Raw genomic sequence first — 20,844 nt, 5'->3', positions numbered from 1 at the left:
GCTTGGAGTCCAAGCTCAGGCTCCTAGTTCCCAGTTCCATGTCCTGGTTCCTTATCCTAGTCAGGTCCTAGCCCAGGCCCAGAATCCTTGTCTCATCTGGGGCTGGTGTCATGTCCAGTGTCCTTTCTTCCCCACTTTCCTTGCTTCCTTCTCATGCCTAGTCCTGTTCCAGGTAGTTCAGTGTCTGTGTCTTGCACTTGGGTCCGCTCCCAATGCCCTCTTTATGACAAGCAGTTGCCATAGCAAGCCTTTATGCATCCAGACAGGATGCTTTCATAAAAATCGATAAGTTATTTGACACTGATGTATTGATAAAAATTGTTAAGCTATTTTACTCTTGGGTGTATCCCAGCTGTGGCTGTCCTCAGCCTCACCAGGCTCCCAACCACACATATGAAGTTATTTTTAATTTTATTTTATTTTATTTGGAGTTACAGCTTAGTAAGAGGCCTATCTGGCCTATCGAGCCTGCACCACTCACCCAAATGACTAATTGACCTACTGACTCTCATGGCTTTGGGATGTGGGAAGAAATCAGAACACCCAGAGGTCATGGGGAGTACAAACTCCTTACGGTCAACAGTGGGAATTGAACCTGGGCCGTTGGCACTGTAAAGCATTATGCTAACCATTACACTACAGTGCGGTGAAGGCACTTGACAATGATTTTTCCCTTTCATATTAGCAGATTAAATAGTGACCTCCAAAAGTTTTAAAAAAAACTTGGTTTGGGTCATGCATCAAAATTTCAGGACCGGACCAGTCACCTATCTGGTCTGGGTGGCTCAGCAGCATTACACAATGTGCATTAAAAGTTTTTGTATCTGCTGATTCCAAGATGTGGTTTCTACTAACAGGGAGAACACTATTATTGTCATTTCCCTTTGAAGATGAAGTTAGATAAAAAGATGGCAGTCTATTTGTGGCAGTTTGATACAATTAAGTGGGGGACTCAAAAGGCAGTTGAACCCAACAAATAGGTGTAAAGCAGGAGCTACAAAAATGTACAAGTTGGTTAGCATGGCAGATTTTATTCCCTAAGATATAAATGTGAACCTGTTGACACCTTATCAGCAAAACTTGAAAGACCTGCATTTTGATGGGAATGTTTGCCCATTGCACTGATTGAATGTTTTTGAATGGAGTCACTTAAACCAAAGGAAATGGGGTGATGGCCGATGCCATTTTTACAGATTTCATTTTAATTTCTACATTAAAAAATCAAATTCACATATTTTAAAATTCTCCATTCACTTAGGAAAAAATGTACATACACAGGAAGATAAAAATTGCAAAATAGCAGAAGTCCAACTCCAAACTATTTGTTCTGTTTCAAGTGACTCCATTCAAAATTTCTATATATTGACTTCACTTCATTGTCACTGGGAACTGGTAACGCTAATGCTTTCCTTACCAGCATCATCTGCCTCCTAGAGGTCGCCTCAAACAACAGCAGCTGTGTTTGCCAGTAAAAGCAATCTGAGCACAATCACTGAAAATGCTTGAAATATTCAGCAGGTCAGGACAGAGGTGGGAGAAGAAACACTTTATATTAGAGACCATTTGTCAGAACCATCTGACGAGGATGTCCCACCTGATATATTGACTCTGTTGCTCTTTCCACAGATGTGTCTTGACCTGATAAGAATTTCTTATATTTTTCTGTTGTTTTAGATTTCCTGCAATTGCAGTTTATTGATAATTAATCAATATCAATTAAACCTCCACAAACCCAAGCAGATCGGAAGGAAAAGTCCACTGATGGAAGGCTATGAAAACTGTTGTCAAATTCCTTCCAATCATGCTGCATTTACCATAAGCCACCTTCAAATATTATTCACATGCCAATTTATTATTGTACTTAAAGAAGAAATCATGCTCTTTGTTATCTAATTCATTCAATTTTCTACAAATGATATTGATCTTTCAAGTCTCAATGAGAACATAACTGACCAATAAAAAAGCTCTTATAATCTAATCTCTCCATTGCTTATATCATTTTCTCTTTCCCATGGTTAGAACTGAAGATAGTATTCAAAACACAATTTAATCAGTTTTATGATATTTCAAAAAACAAATTGCTGGAGAAACTCAGCAGGCCAGGCAGCATCTGTGGAGTGAAATGGACCCTTCTGGACTGAACACAGCATCTGCAGTCTCTGGTGTCTGCATCTTGTAAAGTTTTGATTTCATTTTATTAGCTGCTTCCCATTATGAATGGGGCCAATATTTATTTATTTGAATTTATTTCAAGTTTCTTGCCAAACAGGACTTCAACCATCGCTGTACCCATAAGATCGGTTTCATTTTCCCAATACAGTATTATGTATCTATTTACATAACATATCCTTACTCCATCTACTTCAGCAGATGCGTGATCTCTATCTTTTGAGCTCAAAAGAATTGTATATTTGTTCCATTTCCAGCGCCTGTCATCCTGGTATCTTTTGCTGCAGTGTCCATTGCAGCAGATGGGCGAATCTCCGAAGTCCTTGATGAAATCGCATCGTCTGATTGAGGCTTATGGTGAGAAGAAGCCATGTTTTGTATCCCAGGGCAGGGTCAGTTCTAAGAGATACATGCTGAGAGGATGCTGCATTCCCCATGCCACACGCTCATTTTACTTCACACCTTTACCCCTTTTCCTTCATGGCTGCTGACAGCCATTCATAAATGGACACACAATAAGAGAGATATACTGCTCAGGGCGAATAAGGCACGGGAATCCACGTGAGCAAGAGGTTTTTGAGACAAATAGTTACTCGAGCACAGTGATGCACTGGGAGTTTTACCCTTCTCTCTCCTTACCCCATTCACTGTTTTCTCATCGACCGCACTTGGTTAGAAAGTAAAATATCAGCACCTTAGTTTAAAATTTTACTGAGTAGAACAAGGAATTCACACGAATTGTGGAATAAATATATTTGCGCTTGGGAAAAATCTCCTCTAAACCGATCGATGAGGGCATAACGGTGCTTAGATACAATTGAAACCCATCTGCTAAGGGAAGGAATTGCTTTGATGAAATACTTGGCCTGGGAATGAATGAGTGTTGGGCTCGGGGCATTGATACAGGGTGGTGGTGGCAGGGTGTCAGACATTCATGCCGTGCCATAATATTCTGAGGAAGCAGATCAATTCTGTCTTTACTTCAACAGCCAAGAAAAAAATACACCGACGTCAAAAACTATTTCCTGGATCAGATTTTTCCCCAATGACGTATGGCACAACTGAAAAACCAAATAAGTAGAATAGCAAAGAAATCGAATTTATATGATTGAGTCGAGTTACGCACATAGAATTGTTTTTTACATATTTATTGAAAATATAGTTTCTGCGCCTATAAAGTAACATCACGAGCATTACAAATTTGTTCTGTGATTCAGAAATGCATTCATTACTCCCCACTCTTTGTGTCGCATAACTAAATAAATAAAAAGTCCAGGTCTCTGTTCGATCTGCTCGATCAATGTGTTAGGTGAATGGACTCATAGACAGTTTTCTGTTTCGGGACTCATGAAGCTCAGTTTGAACTCACGGTGCGAAGTACTCGTTCCGTCTCACTCGGCGGTGCGTCACCGAAACTCCAGCCGGACACTGTGCACCGACCGAAATAAAGTGACACACTTCCCCCTAGTGGCCGATTCAAAATCAATCCCCAATCTCCAGATTCTCCGATGGACTGACCAATTCTAACATCTGAAGTATTAAAACACATTAATAATTGACTGGAAAAGCACAAATTAGTTGGCATATTTTACATTCTTTTCCTTGAACATTTCTCCTGATTTGCATGGTCGAAGAAGTAAACTATTTTAATGCAAGGTTTTATAATTTTGCTAAACTGAGTCAATATGTCTATGTGTTGTGCGCGTGGCTGCTGAAAATGACTGTCTGGGTTAAGGCGAAAATATGATCAATTGAGCACGGCTCAACCTGGCTCGAATCTTTCGGTCATATTATATGAGTATCTTGGCTCCAGTCCACTGGAATCCGCCTAATTGCTTTCCTCGCCGCGGTCTGCCTGCTTTGGAACTGTATCCCTCTTGTTGTGAGGTAACTGAATAAACACAAGCTCGCTTCCTCCCAGGCTGCCGGTGATTGGCAGATGCTGAATGCAAGGAATGCAAAAGGATATTTAAAGCAGCCGCAGTCGGGCTCCACGGTAGTAGCGATCTCCGGTATCCTCAGCTTCAGGGACTGCTTCTGCACAAGTTGCTAAGCGGAAAGGCAAGCATCGCTCCAAGTCTTTGGTTACTCAGGCTACCCGCTTCTGCACTAGAATTTGTTCCATTTAGGATTTGTCACTGGCACTTCTTGCTTTACGCGGAACTATTACAGTTGGTACCGTTCAGTTCATCTGGAGATTACAAGAGTACTGGTCAGTAAGAGTTAGGCTCTAATAACACGGCTAACGAATTGCATTTTGTTTGTTAAAACTGATTTCACTGTGGGAAATTATAAGCAGCTAAAACAATTTCACCCCTCTTTTATGCTAGGTGTTCTAAAATGAAGCTTCTACAAGGACTCTTCCTACTGTTAATGATCGTTGCCTGTTCGGCAAAGAGGGTCCAAGGTGAGTTGGGTTCGGTATCCCACGCTGGTTGGGACGGACGGGCGGCTGGATCTCTCTCCTGAGTTCTCCCGCCCAGTGAACGATTTAAGATTGAACTTATACCTCACTCCACTACTCTTTCTTCCAACCCCCACCCCTCTCCCCACCGCACAGATACAGGAGCAGATGATGTGTTCGACATGTTCGATGTCACTGGGCTCACACGCAAAAACGTTGGGGTGCACATGGTCAAAGGTCCCGAATCTAACAGCCCAGCCTATAGGATCCTCAACCCCGATATCATCAGCCCGGCTTCAGATCACAGGTTCAGGGATCTGATCGACCACATTCAGCAGGAGAGGGGATTCATCTTCCTCGCCACCCTGCGCCAGATGAAGAAGACCCGGGGCACTCTGGTGGCTATCGACAATCTGGATGGCACACGTCTCTTCGAGATCCTGTCCAATGGAAAAGCCAACACCCTCGACTTAACTATCACCATCGAGGGCAAGCAGAGCATGGTGTCAATCACCGATGCCCACCTGGCCAATGCCCGCTGGAAGAACCTGACCTTGTTCGTGCAAGAGGACGTGGCCACGCTGTATGTGGGATGTGATAAGGTCAACCAAGTGGAACTGGAGGAAGCCATCCACAAGGTGTTGAAATACGGCGACTACAAACTGAGACTGGCCAAAGGAGGGAAAGGACTCCACAATAACTTCCAGGTATGAGCGAGGTGGAGCGGCAGGCGCGCGTACAGGTAGGCGGAGAGAGTGGTGGACGGAGACGGATAGCGGGGTGGACAAAGGAAAGTTAGAGGGAGACGAAACCCGGCCGCCCCCACATTTCACAGAAAGGTTGCACACGGTAGAGGGCTGGGTAAATCTGTCCTTGCAGTCCGCCGAGGTGATTTGAAAAGGTTTGCAGCATTAAGAACGGAGAACTAACTTCATATAGCGGTGCTGGGAATTCTCAATGCTGGATTTGCATGCTAAAGCGAAATTCGGATGAGAAACCCGGACTGGGTTTTGAAGCAACTTCAACGGTGTTTGTTCCTTCTTTCTGACACAGGGAGTCCTACAGAATGTCCGTTTTGTGTTTGGGACCAACATAGAAACGATACTGCAGAACAAGGGCTGCTACAGTTGTAAGTATTTGTCACAAATCCCGACTGTGCATGCTGCTATCTAGTCGCTCCCAAAACGCCTGCCGCACTTTGAATTCTACTAACGCAGTCAGCGAGCCGCCTTGTACGTTGGCCCTACCAATCTATTGCTCTGGGCTGACGTTTAATCAGTAGCCCCCAGTTATAAAGGGCAGATCGCATTCGATGGCGAGGCAACCACTAAGTCTTGTATTTTGCTGCTTAAGCCGATCCAGGGCTTGAAACGGTTGATACATGAAGCGTAGACTCGTCATGTGCCTGGTGATGGGGGGGGGGGGGGGGTGAGCGTCTGATGTTTGCGTCCAACACCTAAGCGGTCTGAGACCCTGGCAAAAGAAACCGTGCTTTGTATTGGATGGTGACCTTGGGCATCTCCTCTTCCAGACACACGTGGCATCGTGTCTTTACCGATTGGAGGCTCCGAAAGCCCAGCCATCCGGACCGACTTCTATGGTCACAAAACCAAGGACCTTCAGACGATATGCGGCATATCCTGCGAGGAACTATCCGGCATGTTCACTGAGCTTCAAGCTCTCAGGACCATGGTTACCCAGTTGGTTAACAAGGTTCAGAAATTGGTAAGAAAGATAAATGTTTTACGGGGAAAAAAGTGAACTCTTTAAACTTGCCAGTATTGTAATGAACTCGGTTTGTTTCTCCAGACTGAAGATAACGAACTGATTGCAAGAGCCATTGGGATCAGACAAATTGGAGGGTGTGTTCATAATGGCATGACCTACAAAGACAAGGATCAGTGGAAAGTGGACAACTGCACTGACTGCACTTGCCAGGTATAAGCAGTGTAACACCTGAACCCAGCCCAAAGTGTAACTTACTTTTGTTTTCCACATTAAACAATCCCAAAATCTGTAAGAGTTACAATAGTGAAGCAGCCACTTAAAAAGTTGTATTGTGTGGAGAAAAAAAAAATGAAGTTTGGATTCTGCATTCCAGTGGAAATCTACTGTTTGGCCATAGTTGGTATTCCAGAGCAGTAGCTCCAACCATTGCCAATGCTACTAAAGTGCTTTCAAACCATATTTTAGGTTATTTGAATAACTTGTACATATGAAAAGTACTATCGGTGTTTATGCACTGTAGCATTTGAGTGTGTAGGGAAATGTCTCTGGCAATATTCCCCGGAGAGAAGGTCAATGACAAATACCAATATTGTATCAGCTTGGAACTATACAAAAAACTTGCTCACACCCACTCCACAAAAAAAAAAGTTTTCATTTCTATGAGATCACTTAATCTTTATGGTTCCAAATAGTGATGTAAATCATCAGAAGTATGTTAGATGGACACTATTAAACAAGCAAGCAAGAAATTTCCAAACATTCCATTAATAAATTGAGCTCTTGTTGGTTCCAAGTTATTCAAAAGGCATCCAAGCAGTCCCTAGAGTCATCATGAATTCCTTTATGACACATGATATTATACTGCCTCCAGCACTTTCTAGATAAAAGGCACAGGAACTTATGAATACAAATTTGGGAAATAATAACACACTTCAACCAGAACAACACACACAACATTTGGAAGAGCTCAGCAGCGTAAGCCAAATCTATGGAAATGTCAACTGTTTATTCGTTTCCATAAATGCTGCCTGACCTGCTAAGTCCCTCCAGTATTCTGTGTCTGATACTGTGGATTTCCATCATCTGCAGAATCTCTTGTGTTCACATTTTAACCAGCTGCTTTTGTGGCAGCTCTTGTCAGCCGCCTGTTGTTAGATACCTGTTAACAAACGTTTGCTACCTCCCAAAGTCATTTGCTCAATCTGTTTTTCTTTTCAGTCATCTGTCACGTTCTGCCAAAGGATTTCCTGCCCTACTGTATCCTGCGCAGATGCTGTGGTTCCAGATGGGGAATGTTGTGCCCGATGCCCATGTACGTCCTGGTAACAGTAACCTAAATATCTGAAACCAAATGCTAGGTATTGAGTATTGGGGCTAGAGTTAGTGGGTATCAATATTAGGTAGAATCCAATTTGTACAACTTTCTGGAAAACTGCCCTGTGATAAAAGTGCCTTTTTCCCCAACTTCCCCCATTTTTGTAAGCTGTCAGATTAGGCAGCAAATATTCCAATTTGCATTTAAATTTTTACCTTTGTGAAATGTATTGGATAAAATAGGGAGCTACTGAAGAAATACCACACAAGGGTACTTGTTGTGTGACATCCCCATCAGAAAAGCTTTTGGACACATCACCATAATTAAACTTGACTTCCTTTGGGAACTGCAGTTACATTCTGCAGTTTAGCCATACTCTGATTTGAAGAATTAATTTTCTAGCCAGAATGAAAAGGGATTAATTAACATTCAATATGAAAATTTGGCATATTCATTAACCAAGGATATTGAGGATTGAGATTAGATGTACTGTAAATAGGAAGATAACATTCTCACAAAACATATTTTTATGGGTATTAGCAGTTACCTGAGGTTGGTGAAAATAAACAAGCGTAGATTTCACAATGTGGTTAGTTTACAGTTTAAGCATTGGGTTAGGATATTCTAGATCACAATTTCTTTCATTTTTGAGACTTCATTGGAGATGTACTGAAATTCCTACAGCAATTCTGAATGAATCCGACGCTGGCTGGTCTCCGTGGTCTGAATGGACTCATTGTTCTGTCACCTGTGGAATTGGAACTCAGCAGCGAGGTCGGTCCTGTGATCGGATTAATAGCGACTGTCATGGGACCTCTGTTCAGACTCGCAGTTGCCATTTGGAAGAATGTGACAAGAGATGTAAGTTTACTTTCCTGTCTCCCACCTTCCCCCTCCCCCACTGTTTTGCTTGCATGTGCAAAGGCAATATGATGTTAGGGCGGAATTTTAAATGTAAACACGTGTGCACCTGCAAGAGCAGGCACACAATTCTGCTTCTTCCCTCTCACACAAGGTTCAAGATTGTTTAATGCCATTTCCAGTACAGAAGTGTAAAGGAGAATGAAAGTCACTCCTGATCCGATACAGCGCACAAACACAATAAGATAATGCAATAACTGTAAAAAAACACAATAAATATAAAAACATACAATAGCTCATATACAGTAGATTGACTGTTTGCCCATAAAGTAATGCTAGGTACAATAGTGTCTATACATAAGGTGAGTGTGACAGGTGGGTGGAGGTGTTGATCAGCCTGACTGTTTTTGAGTCTGCTGCTCCTGGCATGGATGCTTTGTGGGGAGTGGGACAGACAGTTCATGAGCAGAGTGGGTGGGATCCTTCATGATGTTAGTGGCCCTTTTCTGGCATCTTTCTATACTTGTGGTGGGTAGGCTAGTGCCCATGATGCATTGGGTAGTTCTATTGATCTGTGATAGCAAGACCTATCCATCCGGAAATAGATGTTAATATTTTCTCTTTTCAATACTAGTCAAGCAAGATGGTGGTTGGAGTTACTGGTCTCCTTGGTCATCTTGTTCTGTGAGCTGTGGTACTGGAGTGATCACTCGAATCCGCCTGTGTAACTCACCAATGCCACAAATGGGTGGCAAAGAATGTGTGGGAGAGAAGAGGGAAACCGAAAAATGTGAACAGGCTCCATGCCCAAGTGAGTGTTTGCTTAGGCTGTATGGTATTGTGCCAGCAGAGTTGTTAGTCAAACCACTTTCCTATCAAAAGCTACAACCTAAATCTTGGAATGCTTGACATTGAAACTAAACATTGGCTTCATTTTTCAGTTGACGGAAACTGGGGTATCTGGTCACCATGGAACTCTTGTACTGTCACCTGTGGAGGAGGAATACAGAAACGCACGCGTCTTTGTGACAGTCCGGCACCCAAGCACGGAGGCAAGAGGTGCATGGGTGAACCTCGGGAGATCCAGATTTGCAACAAACTGGAGTGTCCAATTGGTAAGCTTGCAAATTTTCTTTTTTGCCTACAGTTTAATAACATTAACAAGGTTGCAGGATTTTTTTTATCCCAACTACATATCCTTACAATAACTTTAAGGATGAAACTGTGAACAGTTTTGGGCCCTTCAGCTTAGAAAAGATGTGCTGGCATTGGAGAGGGTCCAGAGGGTGATTCCAGGAATGAAAGGGTTATCATACGAGGAACATTTGATGACTCTGGGTCTGTACTTGCTGGAATTCAGAAGGACGAAGGAGAGACCTCATTGAAAACTTTCGAATGTTGAAAGGCCTAGACAGCAGATGTGAAAGGGATGTTTCCCATGGTGGGAGAGTCTAGGACAAGAGGGCACAGCCTCAGGGTAGAGGGGCGCCCTTTCAAAACAGACTTGCAGAGAAATTTCTTTAGTCAAACAGTGGTGAATTTGTGGAATTTGTAACCACAGGCAGCTGTGGAGGCCAGGTTGTTAGGTGTATTTGAGGCAGAGATTGATACATTCTTGACTGGACATGGCATCAATGGTTATAGGGAGAAGGCCGGGAACTGGGGTTGAGGAGGAGATAAAGAAAAAGGATCAGCCATGAGTGAATGGCGGAGCAGACTTGATGGGCCAGATGGCCTAATTCTGCTCCTATGTTTATGGTCTTTACACAACAAATAGTCACATGTACAAATCCACCTATATTACAGATGGGTGTTTATCAAATCCATGCTTTGCTCAGAGCAAGTGTACCAGCTTCCCAGATGGCTCCTGGAAGTGTGGTCCATGCCCGTCTGGTTACAGAGGAGATGGCATTCACTGTGAGGACATTAATGAGGTAAATATTGGCTGGCATTTACTCAATACTGTACTTTTACGCACATCTTAGATTCTTGTCTTTGATACCATTTTTTTTTTAATCTCTTACAGTGCGTGGAAGTGCCTGACACTTGCTATCAAACCAATGGGGAGAACAGGTGTGAAAACACAGAGCCCGGTTACAACTGCCTGCCCTGTCCAGCACGATACACTGGAAATCAACCATTTGGCAAAGGCATCGAGGAGGCTACAAAGAACAAGCAGGTGAGGGTTAAAAAAAAGTTAATGACAATTAAATGGTGGCATTTCTTTGTATTTCAAAGAAGTAGCATGTACATGAGTATAAATGGCCTGTAAAACAGGGCATCACCAGAAATAGTGGAAAATAAAAGTGTGGTGTACTAGATGCACAAATGGTTAAATCATGCTTTTTATGCGCCTAGGTCTGTGAGCCACGCAATCCCTGCAAAGATAGGACAAACAACTGCAATAAACATGCCAAGTGTATTTACCTTGGTGTCTTCAGTGAGCAGATGTTCCGCTGTGAATGTAAGCCTGGTTTTGCTGGCAACGGCATCATCTGTGGAGAAGATACTGACCTGGACGGTTGGCCAAATAAAGATCTCACCTGCGTTGCCAATGCAACTTACCACTGCAAAAAAGTAAGCTGTAATTACTTCTATATTAAGAGCTCCTTGACATTCTTCGTCAATATCTTAGGCTTAGTTTAAAATTTGAAGTGATGCTTCAGTTCTACTATGTAATGCAACAGTCTATAGTATGGACTTCATTAACAGGTGTTTTAACCCTTGTATCAGAAAATGTATTGAAGTAACACATAATCTAAGGAATGAAGCCAGTTTAGGAAGTAAAAAATCTGTGTTGTAACAGGGAAAGGATAGGGTGTGGTTTATGTAAGATATTTCTGTCAGCCTGTCCATTTAGTATTAGTTATAATAGTCTGTTCTGCTTGGATGTGCAAACTCATAACAATTTTGTTAGACAGCTGCCTTTTAAATTATATCAAAGAGGAAGTGGCTAAAAACACTAATTCCTACAGTGGCATCTTTCTGTAAAATTACATTTAACAGATCATTAAGTGTTATTGTCCACATCTAAACTGTAATTGTTTTTGATTTTAGGATAATTGCCCATTTTTGCCTAACTCTGGACAAGAAGACCATGATAGGGACGGAATTGGAGATGCCTGTGATAACGATGATGATAATGATGGCATTCCAGATGAGAGGGTAGGTCCTGAATGAAAGATATTCTACACCTTGCTACTCTGTTAAGCCAGACAATACTAACAGAAAGCACATTCTCCCCTATGACACTAACTCATCACAGAATGAAGGCAAGATTCACTAGGAGTTCTGTATTCTGAACACATCGCATACTGTTGGCAAAACGGTCTAGCCCTTGTTTCAGGCACCTGAGAAATCTATTTGTGGAGTGCAATGCCATTAAAAGAAGTAAAAGTACTTCTGACTTTAGGGTTTGTGTTTTCACATCCACATTGGCAGAATCTGTGAGACAGTCACAGCTTTACAAGCAAACACAAATTTTCCAGCAATCTGACACCTAGGTGTCCAAGAATGTTCCTCTAGATTTTCTTTGAATAACGGACTGTTTGCAAGAACGCTTTACTGAATTAAATTGAAGTCGACTTTATTAAAGTGAGCACTGACCTTTTATTTAAAACTTGTATTTCAACTTAATCACTCAAACTTAATTTCAGGACAATTGCCCTTTCCTGTTTAACCCTGCGCAATATGATTACGACCGGGATGATGTGGGTGATCGTTGTGACAACTGCCCGTACAACAATAACCCTGACCAGACAGACACTGATGGAAATGGGGAAGGAGATGCCTGTGCCATTGACATTGATGGAGATGGTAAGAATGCTCTGCTGGCAAAGTTGAAGACCACAAATAAGTTAGTCATAGAAAGTCACATAGGCCAATCTATGAGAGCTGTCTGTTTGATAGAACAATTTGGTCTTATGCTTTTCCTGGATTACTTCTGCAACTTTGTCTTCAAGTATTTTTTAACAATTTTTTTTTTCTAAACTAATGATTCTGCTTCTCTCTCTCTCTTGTTCACTTTCTTGCTCTCTGCCGTCAGTATTCGTCTTTATCCATGAAATCTTAAACTACTGATACATTTTGAAATGCATAAATCTGTCTTTCTAAGTCCTTTTTTTCCCCTTAGCGAATCATTACTAGTTTTAGTAAGTCACTTTATCATAACCTTTTCTGGTATATAGAGAACAATCCCATTCTTTGGTCAATTTATAATAGCGGACACCTAGTGAAAGGAAGTCTGTCCTAAAGTGCCACCTCTTAACAATGTTTTGATTTGCTTTCCAGGTATTTTAAATGAGAAGGACAACTGTCCTTATGTGTACAATGTTGATCAGAGGGACACGGATTTAGATGGCATTGGTGATCAGTGTGACAACTGTCCACTAGAACACAATCCAGATCAAGTGAGTATTTTTCAATTAATGGCTACTAACAAACTAATTACTGTAATATTATAATATTTTGAGAAAAGATATTAACTTTCAAAATTGTACTACTGTTGTTTTAGTTATGAAAATCACAAGAATCCCTTTTTTAAAATGATATTTATGTAATTTAATGGAAGAATTCTGTCAGTTCCACCCAAAGTGGATCAGAATGTGCCTGAAGCATTTTTAGCTCAATATTCATGACCAATGCTGAGAATATAAAAAGTTGCAATAAAATGTAAACTTCTATCTTGACCATGGTGTCTGGAATCCACCACAAATGTCAATTTTATCTAGTTCAGATTATCCACTTCTGTCAGGTATATCTTCCAGCAGATCAGCAATAGGGTTTTTATTATTTTGTGTTTTAGTTCTCAACCTGCTAGGAAGTTAGAGGTTGATGTTGTTATATGACATATATATTGAGAAGAGATTTGATAGAGCAGGGGTTCCCAACTTTTTCTGCCATGGACCAATACTGTTAAGCAAGAGTTTCATGGACCCAGGTTGGGAAACCCTGTGATAAAGGTGTACAAAATTATGAGGGGTACAGATAGGGTAAATGCAAGCAGGCTTTTGCCATTGAGGTTCAGTAAGGCTAAAACTAAAGGTCATGTGTTAAGGCAAATGGTGAAATGTTTAAGGGGACCATGAGGGGGAACAACTTCACTCAGAGGGTGGTAAGAGTGTAGAACAATCGCCCAACAAAATTTGTGGATTTGGGTTTGATTTCAAAATTTAAGAAAAATTTAGATAGGTACATGGATGGAAGGATATGGTCCAGGTGCAGGTCATGGGACTAATCTGCATAATAGTGCAGTATGGACTAGATGGGCTGAAGGTGCTGTTTCTGTGCTGTAGTATTCTATGACTATATGAGTTTTAAGAGAATTTTGTTCACTTGAGAGGTTATTCTGTTAAAGATAATAATGAGTGAATGGAGTATAACCTAAATCAAAAGTTTCTGTGGAAATATTGTAAACTGGACCAAAGTGAGCGTCAAATGTATTTTGTTTAAATCATGGTGCTCTAATGGACTTATGTAATATTAATCCAGTCCACACCATGTTGCTGAAAGAAGCAACACTGCACAGCACACTAATTATTTCATACAGTGACTCCAAACAGTCAATAGTCAGCGTAATGGATTTTATGTATTTGACTGTGTAAATATTGAATCAAGATAAGTGTAGCATAGTATCGTCCCTCAGTTCATAAAACTAGAAAACACAAAGGCCTTTTGACCCGCTGAGTATACACTAGCCTTTAAGCCCCTTTGACTATTAATCATAGTTTATTATTCCCATATTCCCTACACAAATGTCACATTCCAAATAATACATCTGTTTGATTTAGGCTTGTAAAAGGACTGCTTAATCAGTAAACAAGGACATTTTTGGTGCTGCCTGTATTTAGTCCTGCAGAAGGCTTATCTAATATGGATGTGCTAACCAATTCCAGACTGATTCGGACTCTGACCTCGTGGGAGACAAATGTGACAACAACAAAGATATCGATGAGGATGGTCATCAGAATAATCTGGACAACTGCCCCTACGTTGCTAATTCCAACCAGGCAGACCATGACAAGGATGGCAGGGGTGACGCCTGCGATCATGATGATGATAATGATGGTATTCCTGATGACAGGGATAACTGTCGATTGAAATTCAACCCCAACCAAACTGACACTGATGGTAAGACTAAAAATTTCATCTCCATACAATTATTAGCTATAAACTGGGATGGAGAAGAATAAATATTAACTAATGGGAAAAACACTTTAATGGGTACCTTTGCTTAAAATATCACTTCTTTTATTCAGGTGATGGGCGAGGCGATGCTTGTAAGGACGATTTTGATGGAGACAATATCCCAGATATCTATGACGTTTGTCCCGAAAACTTCGAAATCACTGAGACCGATTTCCGCAAGTTCCAAATGGTACCACTGGATCCAAAGGGAACATCCCAGAATGACCCCAATTGGGTTGTGCGGCACAAGGGCAAAGAGTTGGTGCAGACAGTTAACTGTGATCCTGGCATTGCTGTAGGTGAGTGTTGAGCTTGCAAAACAAAATGGTACCAAATTGGCAACACGTAGTCGCGACAACTTGTGGCTACAGTAGGCGGGAAAGCTAATTCCTTATGCAAAATAGTTCTGGTTGATGTTCAAGCTAAAATTTGCTCTGGGCTTCATTTAAACTTTTGGCACCATTGCCACAATATAGGGTTGGAAAACTGAGCCTAGGGAGTGAAGGGACAAGTTTCCGAGGAATTATCAGCAGCAGACTTGAGATCTTCCTTTTCTGGGGCTTTCTGGTTAGGCCACTGACACTTGGGATTGTGGGGTACAGCTTGCAGAGCATAAACTCCACTCAGTTAATCAAGAGCCTACACCTGGCAGAGGAAACCTCTTTGCATTCTTCTGCCAGACTTGCTTCCATTCACCTGACAAGCTGCTCGGGTATTTTCAGCCATGTTTGAGCATAGCGTTATAGGTCGCCCCTTATGAGTACACGTTTATATTCTGGTTTCTCCAAAATAGATGCGAAGGGATGCCTGGGTCTGGTTCACAATGCAAAGTTATGTTAATAGCAAGTCACTGGAAAACAAGAACAGTATAACTATATTTGGAATCCTGAATAATCCTAGCTACGAATATACTCTTCTCAGGCTAGATTTTATTCGTCATAAGAATGCTGGGAAAGCACTAGATCCTGTTTTTTTAATCCTAGCTACCTTTTGTATTTGTGGAGTATAACATTCAAATTGGTCAAGTTTAGTTAGTGTGATGTTTTACTCAAAGCACCTTTTTTTTTTAAAATTAGGATATGATGAATTTAATGCCGTTGACTTCAGTGGAACATTCTTCATCAATACTGAACGTGATGATGATTATGCTGGATTTGTTTTTGGATACCAGTCCAGTGGCCGCTTCTATGTGGTAATGTGGAAACAGATCACACAAACCTACTGGCATGATACACCAACCAAAGCTCAGGGATATGCTGGACTCTCCATCAAAGTGGTGAACTCTACAACTGGACCAGGAGAGCACTTGCGTAATGCACTTTGGCACACTGGGAATACAGCAGGACAAGTAAGTGAACTTTAAATACTTCTACAATAGTATTCTGACACAAATATTTTGCAAATTAAGTATTTAAGTTGCTCATCAGGGGTATAATTCATATTAGGGCAAGTGTGAAAATTAGAAGTCCTTGATGGGGTTTTTGAAACTGAAACTATCATTGGTACATGTTTAGAATTAGAGAAGTTGCTACAAAATAACTAAAAATAAAGAATGTCTTCTTTATAGAGGAAGCCCTTCAAGCCTGTTTTCACCATTCAGTTAAATTCTCACATGATGTTCATGATTTAGATACATTTGAATTTATTGCTGTTTATTTGCTGGGTACCACCTACTTTTTGTTTAAGATGCATAATAAGTCTCTGCATATGCAGAACATAGAATTACTCTTGTATGAGCTGAATTTTGATGTTCTTAGGAAGCAACTAAATAATAAAATTTGCTTTTTTTTGTTTTATTAGGTTAAAACTTTGTGGCATGATCCTCAAAACATTGGCTGGAAGGACAAGGCAGCTTACAGATGGCAATTAACCCACAGGCCAAAGACTGGATTTATCAGGTAATTTCTTCACAACCTCTACTTTATCCTGCTATATTATTGACTATGGGTTATGTTGCTTTAAGTATCTGAGAATGGCATTAGCTTTTGAATCACAAGACAAATTAAGAATGGAGTTGATTTGGACAGTAACTTTCTTGTATCAGATTGATGAAGATTATGTTATTCATATTACAGAGTTGTAATGTATGAAGGGAAGAAGATTATGGCAGACTCTGGAGCAATCTATGACAAGACCTATGCTGGAGGACGGTTGGGTCTCTTCGTCTTCTCTCAAGAAATGGTTTACTTCTCTGATCTTAAATATGAATGTAGAGGTAAGGGTTATATCTATATGTGGAAAACTAAACTGCAAAACACCACTGCAAAATTTCTGAACTAAACCTTAAAGTAATATACGTACATGTACTAATGCATGTTTGTTCCTTGCTAATGCAACCTGAAAAAAAAGTTAACTGACAAAGTGCTGGTAAAGTGAATGTTATTTTGGAAAATAATTCAAAAACGGGAGTAGTGAAAGCTTGAGAAAATGATAAACCTGTATTGAAAATCAGAATCTTTCTGATTTGGATTTTGATTATTTCTTTTTCCCCACAGATTCTTAATTAACAGTCCTGGATGTGGAAATGTTTAAGAAACCGGTGTTGCACCTATCTATATTCTTGGAGCCATTGATTCCTCCTCCTTTGTTTTACTTATGGAAAGCACATGACCTGCATTGGCTGATAGAACTCATTTTATGATATCAACATAAAATACAGCAATGTCTGCAAGGAAATTATTCCCTAGATCATGACACAGTAAAATGTTTCCTCTTCTGACAAATGCAAATTACAGGTACATTTAAACAAAACCTCTTGCATCTGGAAAAGGCAAATCATTAATCATTCCAATTCTACTACATCTCATGGCAGGAGGCCCCGTGAAAGGAGACTGCACACTGTTAATGAGACTATCTCTGCTGTGGACTTTTTCTCAAAAAGAGATGAGGACCATTTTATGATGAAAGGATAGCGGAGGACTAAATGAGCAGAAAAAGAACTCACAAATGGGGTGGGAGAGCTGTGATAGATTTCTTATGTGCAAATATATCTGGAAGAAACCTTGGAGGAACTGTTTTTTGTTTTGTGTTGGAACTTGTTTCTTATACAAAATTAATATGTGTGAATACTAGCAGAATTAGTTAGTGGATTACACACATGAGAATCTAATTCCATAGATCCTGAGTCCACTGCAATTCACATCAAAACCAGCCATCTCTCCAGGTATGTGCTGACCAGATTAAGTCAGAGGTTACAAAATCTATCTTCAGGTCTTGTTGCCAGGAAGAATTTATGAAGATCAAACATAACTTCGGCTCCTATAGGATAAGATTGCTGTCACTTGCTTTTATTCCAAGTGAAGCTAGTCTGATGATGGCAAGTTAAGTTAGAAGAGCAGTCTACAAGTATTCTCTTCTGCACTGATACTGGCCACCATGGAAGGAGTGTATGCTTCAAATACTATGGTTTTTAAAAAGGCGCAAGTGGAAAGTTGAGAGATTGCTCTTCTCTTAACCTAACATTTGTTAAAATAGCAAATTGTTGTGCCTGTAGATATTTTTTAAAAAAGTCATAAATTATTTATTTTCTTATCCTGGATGAAATAAGATTGAAGGACACTTTAAAAAAAATAAATGCGGCAGACTATCCATGAGAATTTATCATAGTCTTTGCATTCTAAGATTGTAAATACAGTGATTATTTATTAATATTGTTCTATATTGATGCTAGCTAGTTTAGGTTTTTTTATTATTTGTTCAAACATTTTGTTCTACTGCCCAACCTAAAGGGTAGTCCATAGGTGAAGCTGAAAGTGAGGGACTCTGCAGGAGTCTGTAATCTTGTTTTTGCAGGCTGTTGGGCCGTGAGATGCAGTTGTCTCTATTTTGCTCCTAACAAATAGCCCTTTTAGAGCCTAGAACTTTTTCAACCATGTGATACACATGGATCTGTATGGTTTCCAAAAAGAGAAAAAGGTGAAACTTTTCTATGTACAAATATTACCTCACTGTTGTCTGATCAATAAGAACCTTTGGATCAAGCAGCAGAAAACCTTGCTCATGTGTCTAAAGTCTCTCAAAGCTACTGTAGTATTAAAGGCTGTGTACATAGTCAAAAATTTATTTTTACAGAAGAAAAATGTATTGCCCCAGTAACAAAGGATGTTAAAAGCAACTAGTGTTCTCAAACTGGCTCATGTTTTCTCCCAAAATTAATAGTATGTCATTGCTCTTTATTAAAAGAAAAAAAGGTTGTATAAATTATTGAGTTTTTTTGTTGAAACTTGTAACATTAAGCAAGTAAACAAATCTCATTATTTTGTAGATATGCTATTTAAGTAATTTATCAGGAAATGCTACCTAGAGTTAGTGTTTCTGACTGTATGGAATCTTTTGCACATTGAATTGAAGATGTTGCTTTTTTCATATTGTTTTATCAATAGGAGTTGCTTTTTTTGTACATCTTTCTAGCCATTTTACAATTAGAGCTGTTCAAATCAAACATTGCTGTTTATAACAAACATGAAATTATTATAAAACATTTAGAAGCAATCTCTCTCGTTGTGTAATTACTTATAATCCATTCAAGACTGAAGATATTTTATCAGCTGGTTTGTGTTAAGTATCTCTGCAGATCAACAATATGGTTTCCATTCCATTTCGACATCTCAATGCTACTCATAAGGTAAAGTGCGTTTTGCACCTGGCATTGAAGTTGCCTTTGTAAAATGGTCTGAAAATACACTTTTAATCCTTTTATTATCTTCCAGAATAAACTGAATATAAACATTTTGAAGATATTTTCACAGTTAACCCCCCCCCCCCCCACCTGTCTTAACAGTGCACATTCAGTACAATAAGCCTTTGCTCAATGGAAAAAGGAAGGGACAGCCATATTGCACATGGACCTCTCAGTAATTTTGATTCAGTAACCAAGGTCTGGGTGGGAATGGAAAAAGAAAAGTCTTTTGTCTGGGGTTGGACCGCAAAGCACAACCAACCTCAATAATCATTTAGCACGTTATGGACTCACAAGTGTCCACCTGAGTAATGTGCATACAGAACCAAAACAGCAAATTTTAATTTTGGTTCACATCCCTGAACTACACAGATCTTCTTTTACAAAATGGCAATCCATTTCCTAATGATGGTAGAAATCTTGCTTGATTTTTCCCAGATTTTGATTCATTAATTTCCATTTAACTTCAATCTCTAACATACAATAATGCCATTAGAAAAGTATTTTCTTTGATTTCAAAGGAAGCCGATGTCAGGACAGCAATAGAGTTCGTAATGAATATTTTGGCACCCATTCAACTGCTGTGGACGTGATCACGGCTTTTGCTAGTTAATTACCTCCAACTTCATATTTTGCTCAATCTTCTCAACTACCAATATAATTCTGGTCAAAACATGTGAATTATCTATATGTTGATGGCAAAACCTGCAGAATTTATTTACATGACACAATCGGACAACACTGCTATCACTTTTATTTAACACGGTTTAAGGAATAATATCTGAATTCATATAATGAAACTAGAGCTAAAAGGGATTTAACATTGTTTTGTAAAAATTACCAGTTGGAGTAGTTCAACCTCGTATATTCACTTACATCTGGTATTCAACCAATTCCACTTTAAAAGCCGCTACAGTTTCTACTTCTGCTTCCACCATCTTTGTAGGCAGTGAAGTGGAAACATTTTTCCTCAAGCTGGTTTTGGTTTTTCACCTAAGGTCTGTGCCCAGTTGTCAATCCTTGAGCTAAAGGCAAATGTTTCTCCTCATTTACTTTTCAGACTTATGTGATTTTGAAACTTTCCCTTATCCATCCTTGCTCTAACGAAAACAATTTCAGCTTCTCTGGACTGTCCCTTATCTCTGGAACCATTCCAGTAAATCTTTTCTATATTCCTAAATGGATATTTTAATCAAATTATGGTCCAGCGTTTTACAATATGTTCAAAACAAACATTCTACTTCTGTATTATTTGCTGGGGCTCTGTACATCAATTTATAAAGCTTCTTAACATGAATTAAAATCTTTCTGCTTTATTTTCCTGCTTTGTTTTATGTAATACCACACAATGATGCAGCCAGATAGGACACACTCGATGATGTTCCTGTAGAAAGTTGTTAGGAGAGCCTTGAACACCTCAATCTCCTCAGAAAGTGTAATCTGTGCCGTGACTTCTAATGGGGAGGTGGTGTGGGCCCAGGTTATATCATCCATTATGTGCAC

The 20,844-nt window shown here is 40.0% G+C and overlaps 1 protein-coding gene across 1 annotated transcript; it reads left to right on the top strand.

The window, feature by feature from the left end:
• The first annotated feature begins 4,153 nt into the window (after positions 1-4,153).
• On the top strand, positions 4,154-19,154 carry thbs1b (thrombospondin 1b). The gene is made up of 22 exons (XM_059955488.1): positions 4,154-4,381; positions 4,500-4,576; positions 4,730-5,280; positions 5,627-5,702; positions 6,105-6,298; positions 6,383-6,511; positions 7,520-7,613; positions 8,301-8,477; positions 9,112-9,288; positions 9,419-9,592; positions 10,284-10,411; positions 10,504-10,656; positions 10,836-11,054; positions 11,535-11,642; positions 12,134-12,293; positions 12,768-12,886; positions 14,372-14,606; positions 14,735-14,962; positions 15,740-16,011; positions 16,464-16,561; positions 16,739-16,878; positions 17,159-19,154. Exons 2-22 carry the CDS (start codon positions 4,510-4,512, stop codon positions 17,164-17,166), a joined length of 3,507 nt encoding a protein of 1,168 aa, XP_059811471.1. The 5' UTR covers positions 4,154-4,381; positions 4,500-4,509; the 3' UTR covers positions 17,167-19,154.
• Positions 19,155-20,844: the final 1,690 nt, after the last annotated feature.

This window comes from Hypanus sabinus, chromosome 2 (assembly GCF_030144855.1).
Source record: "Hypanus sabinus isolate sHypSab1 chromosome 2, sHypSab1.hap1, whole genome shotgun sequence".
NCBI classification, from domain to species: domain Eukaryota; kingdom Metazoa; phylum Chordata; class Chondrichthyes; order Myliobatiformes; family Dasyatidae; genus Hypanus; species Hypanus sabinus.
This window is presented reverse-complemented; position numbering and strand designations above follow the sequence as displayed.

Excerpts from the sequence above, each read along its gene's own strand:
- thbs1b (XM_059955488.1), top strand. The coding sequence starts at position 4,510 with ATGAAGCTTCTACAAGGACTCTTCCTACTGTTAATGATCGTTGCCTGT. Across the intron at positions 9,289-9,418 it reads TGAACAGGCTCCATGCCCAA|TTGACGGAAACTGGGGTATC; the intron begins GTGAGTGTTTGC and ends TTCATTTTTCAG. Across the intron at positions 14,607-14,734 it reads CAACCAAACTGACACTGATG|GTGATGGGCGAGGCGATGCT; the intron begins GTAAGACTAAAA and ends TCTTTTATTCAG.